Source organism: Talpa europaea (assembly GCF_964194135.1).
Source record: "Talpa europaea genome assembly, chromosome: 14".
In the NCBI taxonomy this organism is placed as follows: Eukaryota; Metazoa; Chordata; class Mammalia; order Eulipotyphla; family Talpidae; genus Talpa; species Talpa europaea.
Genome location: NC_140082.1, coordinates 90,846,668 through 90,864,083, shown reverse-complemented (window position 1 = coordinate 90,864,083; position 17,416 = coordinate 90,846,668). Strand labels below are relative to the sequence as shown.

The 17,416-nt window shown below is 64.5% G+C and overlaps 1 protein-coding gene across 1 annotated transcript in view; it reads left to right on the top strand.

The window, feature by feature from the left end:
* Nucleotides 1-17,416, top strand: part of IL16 (interleukin 16) — a gene marked incomplete at its 5' end in the record, with an annotated part of 35,732 nt that overhangs the window by 5,434 nt on the left and 12,882 nt on the right. Inside the window, 8 exons of the mRNA XM_084254080.1 lie at nucleotides 3,106-3,485; nucleotides 4,366-4,572; nucleotides 4,953-5,039; nucleotides 10,335-10,443; nucleotides 12,387-12,529; nucleotides 13,158-13,268; nucleotides 14,498-14,612; nucleotides 17,188-17,261. Of these exons, the coding sequence (XP_084110206.1) occupies nucleotides 3,106-3,485; nucleotides 4,366-4,572; nucleotides 4,953-5,039; nucleotides 10,335-10,443; nucleotides 12,387-12,529; nucleotides 13,158-13,268; nucleotides 14,498-14,612; nucleotides 17,188-17,261 (1,226 nt within the window). The remainder of the gene's footprint in view (nucleotides 1-3,105; nucleotides 3,486-4,365; nucleotides 4,573-4,952; nucleotides 5,040-10,334; nucleotides 10,444-12,386; nucleotides 12,530-13,157; nucleotides 13,269-14,497; nucleotides 14,613-17,187; nucleotides 17,262-17,416) is intronic.

Below are 17,416 nucleotides of genomic sequence, written 5' to 3'. Positions count from 1 at the left end.
CATTCGTGGTTGCGGGGGACGCCCCTCTTACTCTCCAGACGTGACCAGAGGTGAGTGGTCAGGGTGGCCTGGCCCTCCTGACACTGGCTCATTCTCTCGACCCTTCACACCCTATAGCATGTGCAGAGATCCCAGGGCACCCCGAGGAAGGCAGCCCCCAGAGAGGAGGCTGCAACCATTGTCCCCCCAGACCCGACCTGGGGCCTGCCCCGTGCCTCCACTGGATGGAGACCTTGTGTATTTGGTCGCCGGCCGGCAGGCGGTGGCGAGGGGCCGGACTGCCCTCTCACCCGCCCCTTGCCTTCCTGGGCTAGACCAGGGTTCTAGGGCTGGAGGGAGGGGCTGCACTGGCTGGGAGCACTGGTCAGCTGGCGGCCTGCACGCCTGGCGGCCTGTGTTGGTCAGTGTGTCAGGCCAAGCCTCCCCCCAACCCAGGCTGGGCGCCTGCGGGGTGCTGTGCTCTCTGCTGGATGTGCTGGCCCAGAACCGGGCAGGGGCGGGGGAAGCGTGTGGGCCTTGACTGGGTGTAGCAGACTCCTAGGCTTAGGACAGAAGTTTCCAAAGCCTCCTTGGATGTGGCCGTTTTCCATACCTAATGCCAGACACGTCAGGAAGTACACCCACCATCTCTCTTTTTTGACCAAAAAGAGAAATCTGTCTGTACCCCTGGACGTGGGGCCTCAGGCGTGGCTGGATCCAGGTGCTCACAGGCTATGCTCGGGTTCCAGTTCTCCTCCTTTCTGCCCCCCTCCCTTCCTTTCTGCTTTGGGGGTCCGTCCCGTGCTGGCTTTTCCCCTGCGCGGCCCCTCACCAACCCCACACCCATGTCCTCCCTGCCTAGCCAGCAAGTCCAGAAGGATTTTAGTTCCCGGCTTTGGTTGACTTTCAAGTTTTCGTGCCCGCTGGGCAGAGCTGGTGCGACCCTTCCCTGCCACACGCACTCTCCTCTGCAGAGGCCCAAGTGGGCTCAGGGAGGCCCAGCGAGGGACAGAGGCCGGTCAGGGTGACTGCAGGGCTGTCGGCCTGAGGCACCCAGCTCTGGGAAGCTGAGTGGGGGGCGGGGCAGGTGGGCCCTGAGCCTGGGCCTCTGGGCCGGGGAGTGTGCAGGATGCCCGGCGGGCTGAGGGAGGAACGCTCAGGACGCGCTTGTAGGCGGCACCAAGGAGAGGTGTGAGCACGGGAACAGGCTGAGCGTGGGCTGGCGCTGTCCGGACGGTGCACGTGGGCGGTGGGGGGCCGGTTGAGCAGGCAGGCCGCGTCCTCTGCTCACGGCTCTGGGGTGAGCAGAACGTGGGACTGGTGGGACAGAGCTCCAGAGGTTTGGGGGAGGAAGCAGACGCCCCCGGCTGCAGCCCTCGGGCGAGGGCCCAGGGAAGGTGCCGTGAAGAAGCCGGGCGAGGGCCGGGGCCCTGGGCTCAGGGGCCACGTGGAGAGGGAGGGGAGGCTGGCAGGCCGGAGGAGCTGGGCCAGGGGGTGGGAGAGGACAAGCTGGCCTGAGGCTGGCCGGTGGACCCTGGGGTGAAGGCTGGGCGTGGGGGGCGGGTGCTGGCGGGTGCTTACTGCAGCTGTGTCATCCCAGAGAAGCACAGCCCGAGCGCCAGCCACTGCTTTTCTGGCAAAACGAGGGTGTCTGTGGGGCCAGCATCATGCTGATAGAGCTGCCAGCGCAGCGGCCGCTGTCAGGGCACCGGGCGAGCCCCGCAGAGACGTGGGGGGGGGCAGGCACACTCAGACTGGGGGCAGCGGCGTGCCGGGGGCTGCACCTCTGGTGACGTGTCCAAGAAGCAGGAGGTGTGTGGGCTGCTGGTCACCAGGAGGGAGGGGAATCTGGCTTCCAGGGAGTGAGGAGTGACGTTCTGAAATCGAGAATGTAAGACCCGGCTGAGTGTGGGCACGCAGGGCTGTGGCCAGAGCCAGGCCCACCTGCTGGCCTCCATGTCTGAGGGACCCCAGGGCCGAGGAGGGACCCTAGGGCCAAGGGGCGTCCGCAGGCCCTGTGGGAATGGGTGGCACTGCTGGTCCATCTGTGGGGCGGGGCCTCAGCTGGGCTCCTAGACAGGGCGGTGTGGGGGCCGGCGGAGCAGCCCTGACAGGATCACTCACCTCAACTCCCTGCTCGCGAGCGTTGGGGAGACATGGCTCAGCTGAGGGCTAGCACAGGAGCGACGAGGCTTGGAGCAGTCTGCTCAAGCAGAGGTGTGGGGACAGGCCTGCTCTGCGGGGAGGCCGCTGCTGCCCAAGGCCCGCCCAGCGGCGGGACCCGGCCCCGTCGCCCCGTGGCCGCCAGCAGCAGGCTCTGCTCCATCCAGCCTGAGCCAGATGCTCTCTGGACGCGGCTCCAGGGCGCCACATTGCGGGCATAGAGCAGGTGAGTGCCTGGCGAAGCCGGGCGGGGCCCGCTGTCTGTGGGCGAGCTGGATGCGGGGTCAGTGACCAGGTTGCCTCTGTGAGCCGAGGACGGAGGCAGTGGGTGGCGGCCGGAGCTCTGTGACCTAGGGACTCGGGAGAGGCTGGGGCCTCACTGGGAGCCTTGGGTCTGGCCCTGGCCAGCAACCTGAGCACATCTGACAGGTGACTTGCCAGTGTCAGGACCCCCAAGGCGCGTCAGGACCCCCAAGGCGCACGTCTCCACAGCCCTTTAGTCGTTCCCGACACCCAGCCCGACTCTCACCGTGGCACCTCCCAGCAGGGTCCCGGTGGCAGGAAGAGTGTGGGGCTGGGAGACAGAAACAGCCTTGGCTGCCGGGGTCATCCATGGCCAGGCATGGCAGCAGCGGCTCTACACGCCTTGCTGAGGAGACCCCTAAAGCCACCCCAGCGAGGGAGTACCGCCATCACGCCGCTTAACAGACGAGGAGCGCTGGGGCCTGGACCTGAGTAATGTACTTAGAGCCGACACCATTAGTAAATGTCAACACCGATGTTTAAGCCCAGGTGCCTCAGTTTCCCCAGCTGCAGGAGCTGGCCTGGAGGAGGCCTGGCGCTGGTGGCGCCAGTGCCCAAGCAGGGTCCCCTCTGTCCCGCAGGCAGCTGGGTCTCGCCCCGACTCTGCCTGCCCTGTCAGCAGCCGTCACATCACTTCTTCCCGCTTCCTCTTCCCTCCAGGGGCGCAGGAGGTGGCCAGGCCCAATCCCGTCGCCACCCGTCCACCGAGGGCCAGAGGCCAGGAGAGGAAGAAGGGCAGCTTCGCCTCCACCCTGCGGATGGAGCTGCTCGGCCGCTCCGGGAAGAGCCGGAAGCCCCCCAAGCTCCGGGCCCTGTCGCGCTCGCTGGTGCTCTGCCATGCCAGGCCCAGGGACGAGGGCTCAAGTCCTGAGGAGAGGGGTGCGGGGCCCCCAGAGGCCTCCCCAGGCCGGGAGGGCCTCTTCCACTCCGCGGCCCAGCTGGCCGACACGTCGGAGGCCGGGCGGGGCCCGGGGCCGGGAGTGGCTCTGGCCGCGGAGAGCGACCGCGGCGGGAACAGCAGGAACACGTGTGTCACGAAGGTGTGTGGGGCCGGGCGGCCGCCGGTGCGTGCCTGGGTGGAGCCAAGCTGTGGGCCCACTTCTTTCCGAGTCGGGGGGCTCTGGTTCCAATTCTGGGCCCAGGGGGCAGGGCCGCTCTGCCCCCGCGTGGCTGCGAGGCCCAAGGCCCTGTGGGAGAGGCCAGTCGGCCGCAACACAGTGGCAAAGGCACCCCAAACCCTCTGCTGCCACCTTGCCCAGCGGACATCGGGGAGGTCTGCACCCTGGGGTGCTGAGTGCGGGTGCAGCCTGGTAGCGGTGCGGTGGAGAGGGCTGGGCCTCGGGCTGCCTGCCCAGGACGGCCTAGCCTTGCCTGGCGGTGACCTGCAGGTGGCAGCGTCCCTCAGGGATGGCCAGGCAGGGATCCTCCTACCCCCACCAGTGGCCTGGGCACCTCTGGGGGTCTCTGTACAAGGGTGTCCAGTGCTCGGGGCCCTCCAGGGCGGGCAGCCCCCGGAACACGGCCACAAGGGGACCACTGGCCTGGGGAGCTGGCCAGCTTCCTGCTGTGCCACGAGGCATGAGGCAGGGGCCCCGTCCAGTGACAGGCGTTCAACCCAGGTAATGGCAGAGCCCGGGTGAAGGTGCTGCTCGGGGTCCTGGAGCAGCGGCTCTTGCTGTCTGGGCTTCCCTGCCCCTGAGCTTCTGGCATCCTGCCCTCGGGGCCGTTCCCGTGCTGCCAGGAGACGAGGGCCCGGGAGGACACCCGCAGGTGTCCCGGGGTTCAGCTGAGGTTCCGGCACCCCAGCCTGTGTGCGGGCCGCGGAGCTGCTCTCTGCCTGGCATGGGTGTCAGCCCCGCCCCCACCCGCGGAGACCCTGTGGCTGCCGCCTGTGGATAAAGCCCCATGTTTGCTGAGAAGAACCCCTGTCGGGTGCGGCCTGCCCGCCTCCGGCATCGTGTGGGGACCGGCTCCAGCCACATCTGGTCGAGGCATGACATCGGCTCTCCCGACACGCCCAGCATGAAACTGGAGAAGAGGAAGTTGAAGGAGCAGCAACTAAACAAAATGAGCCCTCGCTGGCCGCCAGGACAGGCCAACCCCGCCCACGGCTGCTGTGCCAAAGTGGTCTGCGCCTGAGACTGGGGAGCCCGGGGAGCCTGGGGAGATGGGAGAGGGAGGAGACCAGGGAGACTGTGGGAGGCTGGGGGAGCCCTGAGGTGCCAGCGGGGGCCTCCTTTAGGGGGATGCTTCCAGCCCTCCGGGGAGGAACACAAGTGGAGCACCAGATGCCCTAACTGAGAAAACGGGAGGGTCTTCATCAGGACCCTCGAGGGCTCGGGGCCTGCGTCCCCCAGACAGACCCTCCTGGCACCTGCTGGGGGTGAATCCCTTTGGCTGGGCGCTGAGCCCGTGGGAAGGAAGCCCAGGGTGGAGCTGAGCTCCCCAAACTCCCTCTCCAGCCTCTCCCTCCTCCTTGCTGCTCCCTCCTCCCACTGTTCCCCAAGGTCACCAAGGGGGTCACGGCGCCAGGGCTGCAAGTGCCCGGGAGCAGCCTGACCCCTGGCCTGGACGCCAGCTTCCGGGCAGGCGATGTGCGGGTCCAGCTCAGTCCACGGCTGCTGTGTGGTCACGTGTGGTTGCCGTGGCCCGCAGCCGGCCGCTCAGCGGCTGCTGCATCTGTCCTTGCGAGGAGGCCGCCGCCCCACGGTGGGCTCCAGTGGGCATCCGAGGCCTGCCCTTGTGGCTTGTAGGCGCCGGTGGCCTTTTCACCAGTTGGAGCCTCCTGATTGGGCACTGTCTGGGTGGTGAGGTGTGTGTGGCGTGTGCTGGGAACCATGAACTCGACGTACCCACCAGGCAGGGCTCTGCCACCATCGCCCTGGCGTCATCCCCCCTGCCACGGCGCCTGGGCTCGTGACGCCGCTTAGGGTGTGCCAGGCTGACCAAGACCAGGCGGGATTTTAGGGAATCGGGAGATTTCTTTCCCGAGCCATCTCGGCCTGAGAGGCCTTTGTAGAAAGGCTTTAAAGGACCAGGTAGCCCAGCTAATGACGTGCAGATTTTCAGCTTCTCCTGGCATCAATGTGGGTAAGGTGCATTTGTCCACAGAAACTTTTTAATCTGAATTTATTAGCATAAATTTGCCCGTAAAATCCTAATACATCTTCATTGAAATTCTGATGGGGGTAGCTATAGCTGTCCACACGGTCTGCAGGCTCCTGGGGGAGCTTGGCCTGGCCCCACGAGGCCCCGGGCTGTGGCTGGCGGCCCCCGTTCCTGCTCCTGTTCTCGGGGCTCCCTCTGTCTTCAAATCAGCCTCAGAGGACCCCGCTGGGCCTGCTGGATCCCTGGACCTGCCTCCCAGACCAGTCTCTGCCTTTCCCGCACGCCCCTCATGGCGACTTGTTTGTTTCCCCTGACGTCTCAGAGAGGGTGCTGGATGGCTGGTTTCCAGCTCTTTTTTTTTTTTTTTAAAGATTTATTTATTTATGCATACAAGAACTGGGGTACAGGCCAGAGCTGTGGGTGTTGAGAGGATCCATCAGAGACAGAGCAGGGAACAGAACAGGCAGGCTGACTGAAATCCACTGCTGAGGGGAGCAGCGGGGAGACAGGAGAGATCTGCTGCGCCACATGAGTTGCTCCCTGGCTGGGGATCGAACTCATGCTGCAGAGGTAGCAGACAACTTCACAGTGCAGTGCTTAGCTCCTTGCGCCCCCAGGGAGGCCCTGGTTCCCAGCTCTTATTCTTTCTAGTAAGTGCTTCTAAAGTGACCAGTTTTCCTCCAAGTATGGTGGTTCAGTCACGTGTCTAGATAGTCCACATTTCACTGTTTAAAATTAGCAGAGAAACGCATTTGTCTTTACTGCTTCTGTCCCTCTCAGGCCCTAGCAGAAGCGTGTTAAAGACGCCGCTTGTGATTGGAGATTTGTAGCTGCAACGTTGCCATCTCTTCCGTGCGGCGCTGCTGGGTGATGTGAGGTGCTCAGGCCGAGCCCGCCCCAGTTACGGCCTACACCTCGCGTGCGGCCCGGGCTCGCGCAGGCAGGCTGAGCGCAGGGGTAACGGCGGCAGCGGAGCAGAGTAGGGCGCGTGTAGAGACCCCCGTTGGACGCCCCACAGTGGGCGGGCAAAGCGGGGTGTCCATTGGAGCAGGGGCGCCTGGGGCCTGGGCCTGGAGGGCCTTGAGGGCCGCGCCGCGCGGGGACCGGCCCGGGTGAGCTGCTCCGGCGTGGGGAGGCCTGGGCTGAGGGACGGCTTGTTCCGATGAGCACCCTGGCCTGGGAGGGGCCCTCAGGTCTCATGATTCGGGCAGCGGGAGGAGTGTGACAGGGCCTCCCACACCCAGGGCTGGAGGCGGCGGCCCGGCCCCTCCCTGAGCCCGACACGGAGTCCCTGGCGGCCCGGCTTCTTCCTAAGCTCGCCGCCCGGCGCTCCTGGACCCCAGCGCCTGACCCCCGATCTGGGGTGCCTCTGGGTGCCCACCCAAGCCCGCTACTCCTGCGGCGCCTTTCCTGGCTTGGGGCTGCTTATTCTCAGGCAGTTCAGCTACTTTTTGCTTGTGAACCACAAGCTCTTCTGTGGTCGTTGTTACTTGGACTTGGCCACCCGCTGCTTCCCTTGGCCAGCACCCTGCTGTGCAGGCCTCCGGCTGGTGCTCCTCCTAGGCCTATTCCCCGGGGCTCCCTGGGCACGTGGGCTCCGGCTGGCACCCCAGGCGTGTGGCTGCGGGTGTTCCCGGTGGGTGTGCGGCAGGCGCGGCCTGTAGGCAAAGTCTCCACACGGGTGGACGCCTGGGGCCGCCTTCTCGCTTCTTGGCGGCCGGGCTGTGCGGGTTCCGGTCTGCAGGTTAAGGACGCGCAGGTGGGCGGACCCGGCGGCTCTGGGGCTCCCAGCGCGCTGGCCTCAGCTGCTCTCCTCGTCTCTTCTCCCGCGGCATCGGGTGTTCCTGGTTCAAGTCCTGCCCCTCTCTCCAGCGCTTCCATGCTAGCCTCCCGCTCGCTCTTTTTAAAAATTTTATATATATATTTTTTATTTTATATATTTTTTACATCATTTTTTATTTTGCATAATGTATGCATTTTCATCCTGGTTATATTCCCCATAAAATTCCCACTCCCTGATTTTGACCCTAATCCCTCTTCTCCCCTCCCACCGTGGTGTGTCTCTGGTTTATAGTTGCCTGTTGATTTTGATTTTTACTTTATTATAATTAGTCTTTTTCCTGGTCCCTTATTTAGGTGTTCTAGATTCCTGCTATGAGTGAGACCATCTGGTATTTTTCTTTTTCTTTCTGGCTTATTTCGCTGAGCATGATCCCTTCCAGCGCCATCCATGTTGCTGCAAATGGCATGTGTTTATCTTTTTTGAATGCTGAGTAATATTCCATGGTGTATATGGACCACATCTTCTTGATCCAGTCATCTATTTTTGGGCATTTGGGCTGTTTCCAAAGCTTAGCTATGGTAAACAGTGCTGCTATAAACATAGGGGTGCAGGTGCTCTTTGGAATGGATGTTTCTGTGTCCTTTGGGTAAATACCTAGGAGTGGAATTGCTGGATCCTATGGAAGCTCCATCTTTAGTAGGTTGAGGAATCTCCACACAGCTCTCCATAGTGGTTGGGCCAGGTTGTTGGCTCTTAATGGTGTCATTTCCGCCTTATTCCTCAGCCAGCTCCAGCCGCCGCGCCCTCGGGGCTCCCCTCAGATTTCCAGCTGTTTCTTTGAAGTGTAGCTGTTTGCCTCAAGTCCAGCGCAGCTCTGCTCCCGCCCTGGGCCTGGCCACTCCCTAGCAGCTGTCCCCAACCCCTTCCTTCCTCTGTGCCTCCACGCGGGGCTGCTCTTCGGGGCCTGGGCGAGTCTGCTGACCATTGATGCCGGTTCTCACACAGCTCTGGGGGGACAGGCATGTCCAGTGCACCTCGATGGCCCTGGGGTCACCTGCTCGGGCAAGAGGCATCCTAGCCCACCCCATGGGCCATCCTGGCCGTTCTGTCTCTCCTGATGGCCCATGGACCACAGAGGACGAAGGTCAAGTCCAGACGTTCCTGAGACCCCCGAAACAGCAGTTCTGGGGTCGGGAGGGAGGGAGGCAGCTGCCAACCTGGAAATCAGGTGTGGACATTTGCGCCCCTCCCTGAAAGACACTCACCCCCGACGTGCACACACGACACACCCACACCCACACCCCCCCACCCCCACACCAATCCCCCCACCACACACCCCCCCCACACCACACACACCCACCACACCACACACACCACTCCCCCCACACACCACACATACCACACACACCCCCCAAACACACACCCCATACCACACCCCCACACACACACCCAACACCCCCCCAAACACCCCCCCACACCACACACACCACACCCCCCCACATACCACACACACCCCCCACACCCCCCAAACACACACACCACCCCCCCCACACCACACCCCCGCAAACACACACCCCACACACACACCCCACACCACACACACCACACCCACACACACACTACACACACCAAACCCCTCCCACATATACCACACACGCCACACACCCCCAAACCCCCCCACACCACACACACCACACACACACACCCACACACCACACACCCTACACACACATACTCCACACACACATACACCCCACATACACACACACCCACCCCACACACACCACACACACACCCCACACACACCACATACCCCACACACACCACACACCCCACACACCCCCCACACATGCTCCACACACACACCACATACACACCACACACCACACACACCACACATATACCACATACACACCACACACACCACACACACACCCCACACACCCCACACACACCACATACCCCACACACACCCCACACATGCTCCACACACACACCACATACACACCACACACCACACACACCACACACATACCACATACGCACCACACACACCACACACACACCCCACACACATCACACACACACCACACACACCACACACACCCCCTCCACACCCCACACTACACACACAAACCACGAACACACACCACACACCCCCAAACCTCCTTGCCCCACACACCTTGCCCCACACACACTTAAAAGATTGGCGCGGTGAAGGAAAGGAAAGCCAGGCTAAGTTTCTCACAGGCAGGAAATTTATTGCGCTCTGGGCGAGGTTTGATGACCCCCGCGGGGGAAAGGGCAAGCTTTTACAGGGCGGGTTCTGGCCTTGGAGGGAGGTGGAGAATGTGGAGTCGAAGTTGCTTTTCCAACAAGTGTTTTCTCTCAGAACTGGCTGTTCTTTCAATGCAAACCGGGCAGAGGTGGGATGCAGGTGGCAGCAGTTTCAAGTTCCCATTTTCTCCTGCCTCATCTCTGCCCGGCCTCGACCCTACACCAACACACACACACACACACACACACACACACACTCACTCACTCTTAGGGTCACGGTGTGAGTGATGGGACGACCTAACTTGAGGACTAAACCACATCTTGGCGGCTGATCAGCCCCGGCTGCAGCAGGCCCTGGGCGCCGGTGGAGACTGAGGCTATCGCCCTCCTCAGAGGGGCAGGGAGGCCGCAGTCCCAGGGGGTGCCGACCTGGGTGGCCAGTGCAGGCGAGTCTGGGGCTGCTCGCTCTGGCCCCAAGCAGGGCCAGCCAGCACCGAGGGGCCTATGGGCAGCCACTGGCCAGCTCTGACTGACCCCAGGGCCTGGCGATGGTGCCATGGGGATGCCCTCCCTGTGCAGGGCCACCTGGCCAGGCCCTCCTCACTGGAGCGCTGCAGCAGCCCGGCGCCGCTGTGAGGAGGGGGGGGCACAGAGGTGTCCATGCGCCCTTGGACCTTGGTTTCCCTCAAACTCGCCTAGTGAGACCAGAGCTGTTTTGCAGGAAACTTCCGCAGCCTTCTCTGGAGGATCGTCTGGAAGACTAGAGCTGCAGAGCGCCCCCTTCCTGCCCCCCAAGGCCGGCCAGCCCAGGACGCGCAGCAACTCCACCAGTGAGTGTGTCCTTGGACATGCGCCGGTGGGGGCCGTGGGGGGTGGGGACGGGGATGCAGGGGTCCTGGGGCTGTGCAGGGGTCGCGCAGATGTGTGTGGGGCGGGCCCCACGGACCTGTGAGGGGTGCGGGGTTGTGGAAGGAGCAGGGACTGGCCTCCCCACTGCTGTACCACTGCATCTCCCAGGAAGCCGCTGGCGTGGAGGAGGACAGCAGAGACTCCCTGGTCTCTGGGCATGTCTGGCGGGTCACAGGGCAGCCCCTCTTGGGCTCCAGTAGCGCCCCGGGGCAGATCCATCGTGGGTCTGCCCTGCCAGCAGGTCCGGGGCCACATTTGGACCCACTCCCCAGAGGCAGGTGGAGAAGCCCATGACAGAGCTGCGGGGCCGGCTCAGGGAGCCGTGGTCAGCAGGTGGGCTGGCTTCCCCCCGGGCGCTGCCACTGCCTGGCTTTGCGCCCTAGGCCCATAGGGGTAGGTGCCAACGGCCAGGGCTTTCCAAGTGGGGCTTCCTGGGACCCCCGCCGCAGAGTCTGCCCTTCAGGCCACTGCACCCTGCGCAGGGTCCCAGCAGGCTGCATGGGAGGGTGGCCCTGGCTCTGGCCGAGTCTGGGGCACCTGGGAGCCATGTCAGGCACCCTCCCCCCCCACCTCCAGGCTCTGGCCCACCAGCTCTTCCCCCGAAGGCGCAGCGCCTGCTGGGGCCGAGTCCTGGCACCTCAGGCCAGTGGCCCCCTCCACAAGCCTGCCCGGTCCTACTTGACCAGACCTGCGGGTCAGCAGCACCTTGCCCACGGCCAGAGAGCGACGTGTCTGGATTAGCATTGGCCCGTCATGGCTGACGATCTTGCCTCAGTCTGTTTCTTTTAATTTGTTTTATTTTACACGTTGGTCTCATGTTTATGTCATCGAGAGTTGACTTTTTCTGCCCTAATGTCAAAGTTTCTTCCACTTTAAATAGGAATGAAAAAGTATTAAATATTTTCTTCTGGTTTTAAAACAACCTGCCTCTCTTTCAAATGGGCACTCCACTCTGTTTGGTGTGAAGTGAGACTCTGGAAGCTTCTGCGGCGGCGCTTCCCGCACTTCTGGCCAGGCCCCCTGCTCCTGACTGGCCCTCGCTCAGGCGCAGTTGGGGGACCTAGACAGGCCGGGCCAGGCGCGGCCACGTCCGGGGCCATGTGAGGGCCGCACTGGCGGGCCCCAGCTCAGTCCTGGGCCCGGTCTGTCTGCCTCTGCTGCTGTGTCCGTGTGCACAGCTGCGTCTGAGCGGGGTGTGATTTTGCGGTGATTTGGAAACTTTGTTCAGTTTTTATCTCCACCTCTGGTTTCCCTTGCGTCAGAGAGATTAGGCAGTCTGTGTAACTCATGGTCACCACCGGGCTGCGGGCTGACAGCGCGTCTGGTTCCCCGCTCCATTCATGTTGCCGTTGCACGATCCCCCTTCACCGAAGCTGTAAATACGCTCCTGTGCCCTTGGTGCCAGCTGCGGCTTCCTACCGAGGCCAGCTCAGCCTCCCCTGGAGCCTGCCAGGGCCTCGGCCCGTGCCTCAGGCTGGGGTCGGCTTGTAGGCGCCTCTTGACGTTGCCACTCATTTCGCTCACGGGGTGCCTGCGCACGAGCACCTGGATGGGGGCCCATGGGAATCGGGTCTTTTTGCTGACCCTGGCTCCCGTCTGCCTGCAGACTTGTGCCTGGCCCTGCTGTCCGCCGTCAGGTGGAGACGTGACCCGGGTGGGGTTTCTGAGCGCCCAGAACCCGCCAGGAGGAGGTGCCCCCTCTCTAGAGAGCACCTGAGGGTGGTGGGCATCACCTGCACCCCAACTACAGGGGCCTGCATGGAGCTGGCGGGGCTGCCCGCTGAGGTGGCCCCTCACGCCAGCTTGGCTGCAGCAGCTACTGGGGGCAGGGCGGCCTCTGACCGCACCATCTCTCCCGGTCCAGGTGTCAGCCCCTGCGGCCCAGCAGACACGGATTTCCCGACGAGCAGGGAGCGTGTGGCTCCTGCAGACCGGCACCCCTACACCCTGTGCAGCGCCAGGAAGTCCCTCTCTCAGCAGCTGGACAGTCCAGCAGGCAGAGCCGGGGTAAGAATGAGGGCAGGGCCCCGGGAAGAGGGGGTGCAGTGCTTTGTCCGGTTTGGAGCCCCAGACTGCAAGGAGGGGCTGGCTGGGGGCACGGCCCTGCAGGGCAGAGGCCCCCTGGAGCACCCTCCCCAGGCCAGGCACCTGTCCAGTGCAGGGAGCACTCGCGGGAGCACACGAATTGGGCCGGGCGGGAAAGCAGAGTGATGCCCCAGAGCTGAAAGGGACCCCCAGGCTTAGGAGGACCACAGCGGGGCTAGGTGCTGTGCGCAGGAGGCCTCTGGCTCCTGAAAGGCGCTGAGCGAGGCGGCAGAGCAGCTGGAGGTGCAAATGGGACTGCAGCTGGCTGGGGGCTGCCCAGTGGGTGCACCTGGCCCTCTGCTTGGACCTCAGCTCATAGACCATAGATGGGGCCATGATAGGCACGCCCTGGGAGTGGCTGCATTTCCAGGGCCCTCGGGGAACCCCTGCTGTGGGCCTGCAGTGTTGGCTCAGCCAGCCAGGGCACCCAGCTGGGATACGACGCTGTGGGCCACAGGAGAGGGGCCCTGGGGCCTCTCCTGCCCGGTCCCCTGAGGTCCTCTCCCGCCCGGTCCCCTGAGGTCCTCTCCCCACCCACTGCTCTCCACAGGGCGTCTCGAGACCCACACGGTCGCTGAGCTCGGCGCAGCTGGGGCAGCCGGCGGGGGGCCCCCAGGCCTCCATCATCTCCAGCGTCGTGCTAATGAAGGGCCAGGCCAAGGTGAGCACCGCAGCAGGGCCGCTGGGCTCTGTGTCTGGAGAGGCGCAAGGCCTGAGGTCACCAGAGCAGTGTGCAGCTCCCTCCCGGCCCCCAGCGAGGACTGTCATGCTGGCTGGCACCCCGAGGTCCAGGAGGGAGACCCCAGTGCTGTTAAAGAGGTGCCGTCCGTGGGGAGCAGGTGCCTCAGCCACGCACTGGCAGACCTGGACCTGCCAGCACCACCCCTTGCACTGCCAGGCCGAGGCGCGGGCATGCTGCTGAGAGCCACAATGGCCTCCCTCTCTGTGCCCGCTAGTCGGGCCCTGGGCCCAGGCACTCACTCCCTCTGGGGCTCCCCCTCCTGACGCAGCCAAAGGCCCAGGCCCCATCCCCGCCTATCACACCGGGGACCTGGCTTCAGCGTGAATTTTGGGGGCACGCTGCCCCACGTCTCCCTGCCATTCACATATTCACCCTGATTTTTGCCCCAACTGAGAAACAATTGAAAGGGCAAGGCGGCTGCACCCCCACGTGCTGGCTGCACCCCCGAGTCCAGCTCAGGACTCCTGGACGGGCCGTGACTGCCGCATTCTCAGGCCCATGGGCCGGGCGCTCATCGGTGTCACCGTGGCGAGAGGTAGAGGGCCGGGGCCTGAGGTCCCAGCACATCTGGCCTCCCCTCTGCCTCCCACCCCCCCCTCCCAGAGCTCGATGGGGGCGAAGGAGCTGGTGGGAGTGGGGCGCATTTTCATGGGGAGGACTGTCTCGGGAGCCCCCCAGGCCCATTTTGTGAGGACTCAGTCACCATGTCCTCCCTTCAGCTTAGGTGGAGCGTTTAAAAAACACCTGACTTAGAAGTAGTTTGCAAAGCTCAAAAGAAGGCAAAATGGAAGGGCCCCGTGTCACGGGGAGACGGCCCGGAATGGCACCGTCTCTGGGCCGTGGGGGCGGCGGGAGAAGGGATCGCCAGTGTCTTGGCTGGTCAGTGCAGCCCCTGCAAGCCGCCGAGTGAGAAGCTGTGGTGTCCGCCAGGGCACTGAGCTCGCGGCAGGTGCGGCCACCCAGACCACAATGGGCAGGGCCAGGGCCAGCGCACAATCCCCCCCGAGGCTCACCCGGTAGCCCTGGCGCCGCTGTCCCACTCACGCTGTCCCACTCCTCCTGAGACGGCCGCCTCCTCCCACGTCCCGGCCGGGGGCCTCGGGGGCCAGCCCAGGGCGTGTGTGGACGCTCCTCACTCCCTCTTCCAGGGCCTGGGCTTCAGCATCGTCGGGGGGAAGGACAGCATCTACGGTCCCATCGGCATCTATGTCAAGACCATCTTCGCGGGGGGCGCCGCGGCGGCGGACGGCCGGCTGCAGGAAGGTAGGCCAAGCCCTGCTCTGGAGCCCCACCTGCCACCTCAGCCTGCCTCTTTGGCCAGCTCCGGGGCAGGCACCCCTGCACGGCTGCCTGCGGCCTCTCCCCACCCCACCGCAGCTGGGGGCCGCAGCCGGGGCTGGGCAGCAGGGGTGCGGGGGCCCCGGGCCCCAGAATAGACACCCCGCTGAGCCCTGGGAAGAGCCTGCGTCCAGCCATGGGCCCTCGGCCGCCCACCTCACGCCTCCAGCCTTCCCGGGAGGAGTGAGGAGCAGCGCTGCCTGTGGTGCCTTCCTGGCACCCGCCCCAGACAGCAGGGCGTCTCCTCGCCCCGGTGCCACCCTCAACCCAGGGATTATTGGGCGGAGGCTGGGCCCGAGGAATCGGCCCGCTTCAAGGAGGAGTCGGCCATGAGCAGGGGATCCAGGGCCGTGGGGTGACTAAAGAAGTGACTTCCTGGTCTCCCCTCCCTGCCCCATCTCCCTGTCCTGTCCCTCCGTCCTCCCTGCCCCACACCCCGCCCTGTGCTCGCTGGCTGGCCCCGGACTAGCTGGAGCCTGACCCTTTGCTAACTGACGTGTTGGGCTGCCTGAGGCCCGCTGGACCTGGCGATGCCCCCACCCACGAGGGGGGCCTCCGTGCTCCGAAGTGGATGTGCTAAGCAAAGTCAAGGGCAGTTTTGAGTCTTTGCGACTCGTGAGAATGAAGCAGAAACAGGCCTGGGCAGGGGCGTCCAGCAGCAGCGTCATCCCTGTGCCGGCCCTGGACGCCCGCGGCATCTCGCGCCTCCAGGGCTCGTCCTTCAAGGGCTGGCAGGACCCACTCCGACCAGGGACCTAGCGTGCCTGGTGGCCGGGCGGGCGGCCAGGGCTCCCCAGGAGCAGCCGGACCCTGCGAGCTGTGGAGCGAGCAGGGGAGTGGCCGGGAGGGGGCAGTGCGGAGGGGAGGCGTGGCGATGGGTGGGTCAGAGAAAGGTGAAGTCTCTGGCTGGTGCAGCAGAGGCAGGTGATATGCTCCCTGGAGTGAGCAATGAGGGGGGAGGCCCGGCTCTAGCTGCCGAGTGAGGGGCGGGCGGGCCCAGGGGGCCGCTAGGTGGCGCCGTCCAGCCGTGGCGCTGGCCGTCAGGAGCGTCCCTGGCATTGGAGAGCTGCGCGGGGAGAGACTGGCACGAGGGAGCAGCAGGATCAGAGGTCTTCCAGAAGCAGGAGGAGCAAGCGAAGAGGAGAAACGGGCTTGGGCTCTTGAAACTGCAGTGTCGTTTCCGCCTTTTGCGCTTTGCTAGGCTGGAATCAGCGGTGGGGAGAGGAGCGGCCCCGGGGAGCCGTCCACCTGATGAGTTTCTGTCAGCGCTGGTGTCGCCCCCATGGGGCTCCGGGGTCCGGCCTCGGGTAGTGGCCGCTGCAAGGACTCAGGGAGCCAGGCCTGGCTTCTGCCGTCCCTGTGCTGCCTTGTGCCCGCCGAGCTACCTCTGCCGCGGGGCTGGAAGTTGGGCTTGGGGCTCGACACGGGGACAGGATGGCGCCCGCCTGGTGCATGGTCAAGGCGCCTGGCCAGTCCCGCACTGTGGCCCGGCAGATGCGGCCCTGTGGCATGAGGCTGGGGAGGAGCTGAGCCACCGCAACAGTGTTTCTGGAGCAGCCCTTGCACGCCCGGCACAGTCAGCCCTCACATACCTGGCACCGTCAGCCCTCACTTACCTGGCACCATCAGCCCTCGCACACCAGGCACCTCTGGATTCTGCTGTAACCTGCCCTCCACTGGGAATCCAGGACACACACGTTGCCCTTCATCCCCTGCCATCTCCTTCCTGAGGGTCAGGCTGCCCCACAAGCCCCCACACCTTCCCTATCCGCACTGGCTCATTGCCCGGGTGGCTCCAGAGAAGGGTGACCACGCGGCTCAGCCCTGTCGCCTGCTGTCTGGAGGCTGACCGGGCCTGCTGCTAGCAGCTGGGCTGGGCTCAGATGAACCCCAGATGGCCTAGGACCCCAGCCTTGAGACCCAGGCCAGAAGCTGGGCTGTGTGGTGTGTGGCTAGGCACTGGACACTGGGCACAACCACTCCCGTTTGAGCTAAACCGTGCCGGGAAGGAGCAGGAGTGGATTCCGTGGGGCCAAGAAAGCGTCTGGGCACAGAAGCTTGCTCCTGGGCATGCCATGCGCGGAGGAGGGGGGCTCTGAGGCTGAGCTTCCCGCTGGACAGCGGCTTTTCTGGGGGCAAAACCATGCCCAGGCCTGAGCAGACTGGGTCCTGGAGTGTGGGCTGGTGGTGGGGGCTGAGCAGCTGGGAGGAGGGAGCTAGCGGGAGCGGCATTTAGCTGCTGAGTCAAGGCACGGGGCCGGGGGCTGTACCCAAATGTGGGGGCCGAGGTGGGGCCAACGAGGCGCAAGCAGAGGCGAGCGGAGAGGCCATGCCCCAGGCCAGGCCCACTGCACCTCACCCGGCCCTGCCACTGGCCTCAAGCGGGCAGGCTGAGAAGACTCTGGTCATGGGCGTGGTGGGGGACAGCGCAGGCCCCAGGCGGGCTCAGGTCCCAGGCTGGGCAGCCACTTCTTAGCACAGTTTCTCCCCCTCCCGACAGGTGATGAAATTCTGGAACTCAACGGCGAGTCGATGGCGGGACTGACCCATCAAGACGCTCTGCAGAAATTCAAGGTGAACATCTGGGTAACAGCCCAGGCCCCTCTCCCCTCCCCACACCCCCCACCCCCGACCCGCCCTGGCCGTGCCAATCTGGCGCTCCAGCCTGGCCCCAGCACAGTGCGCTGGCCGTGGAGGATGCCTCGGAGCCCCAGGTGCATGGAGCTGGT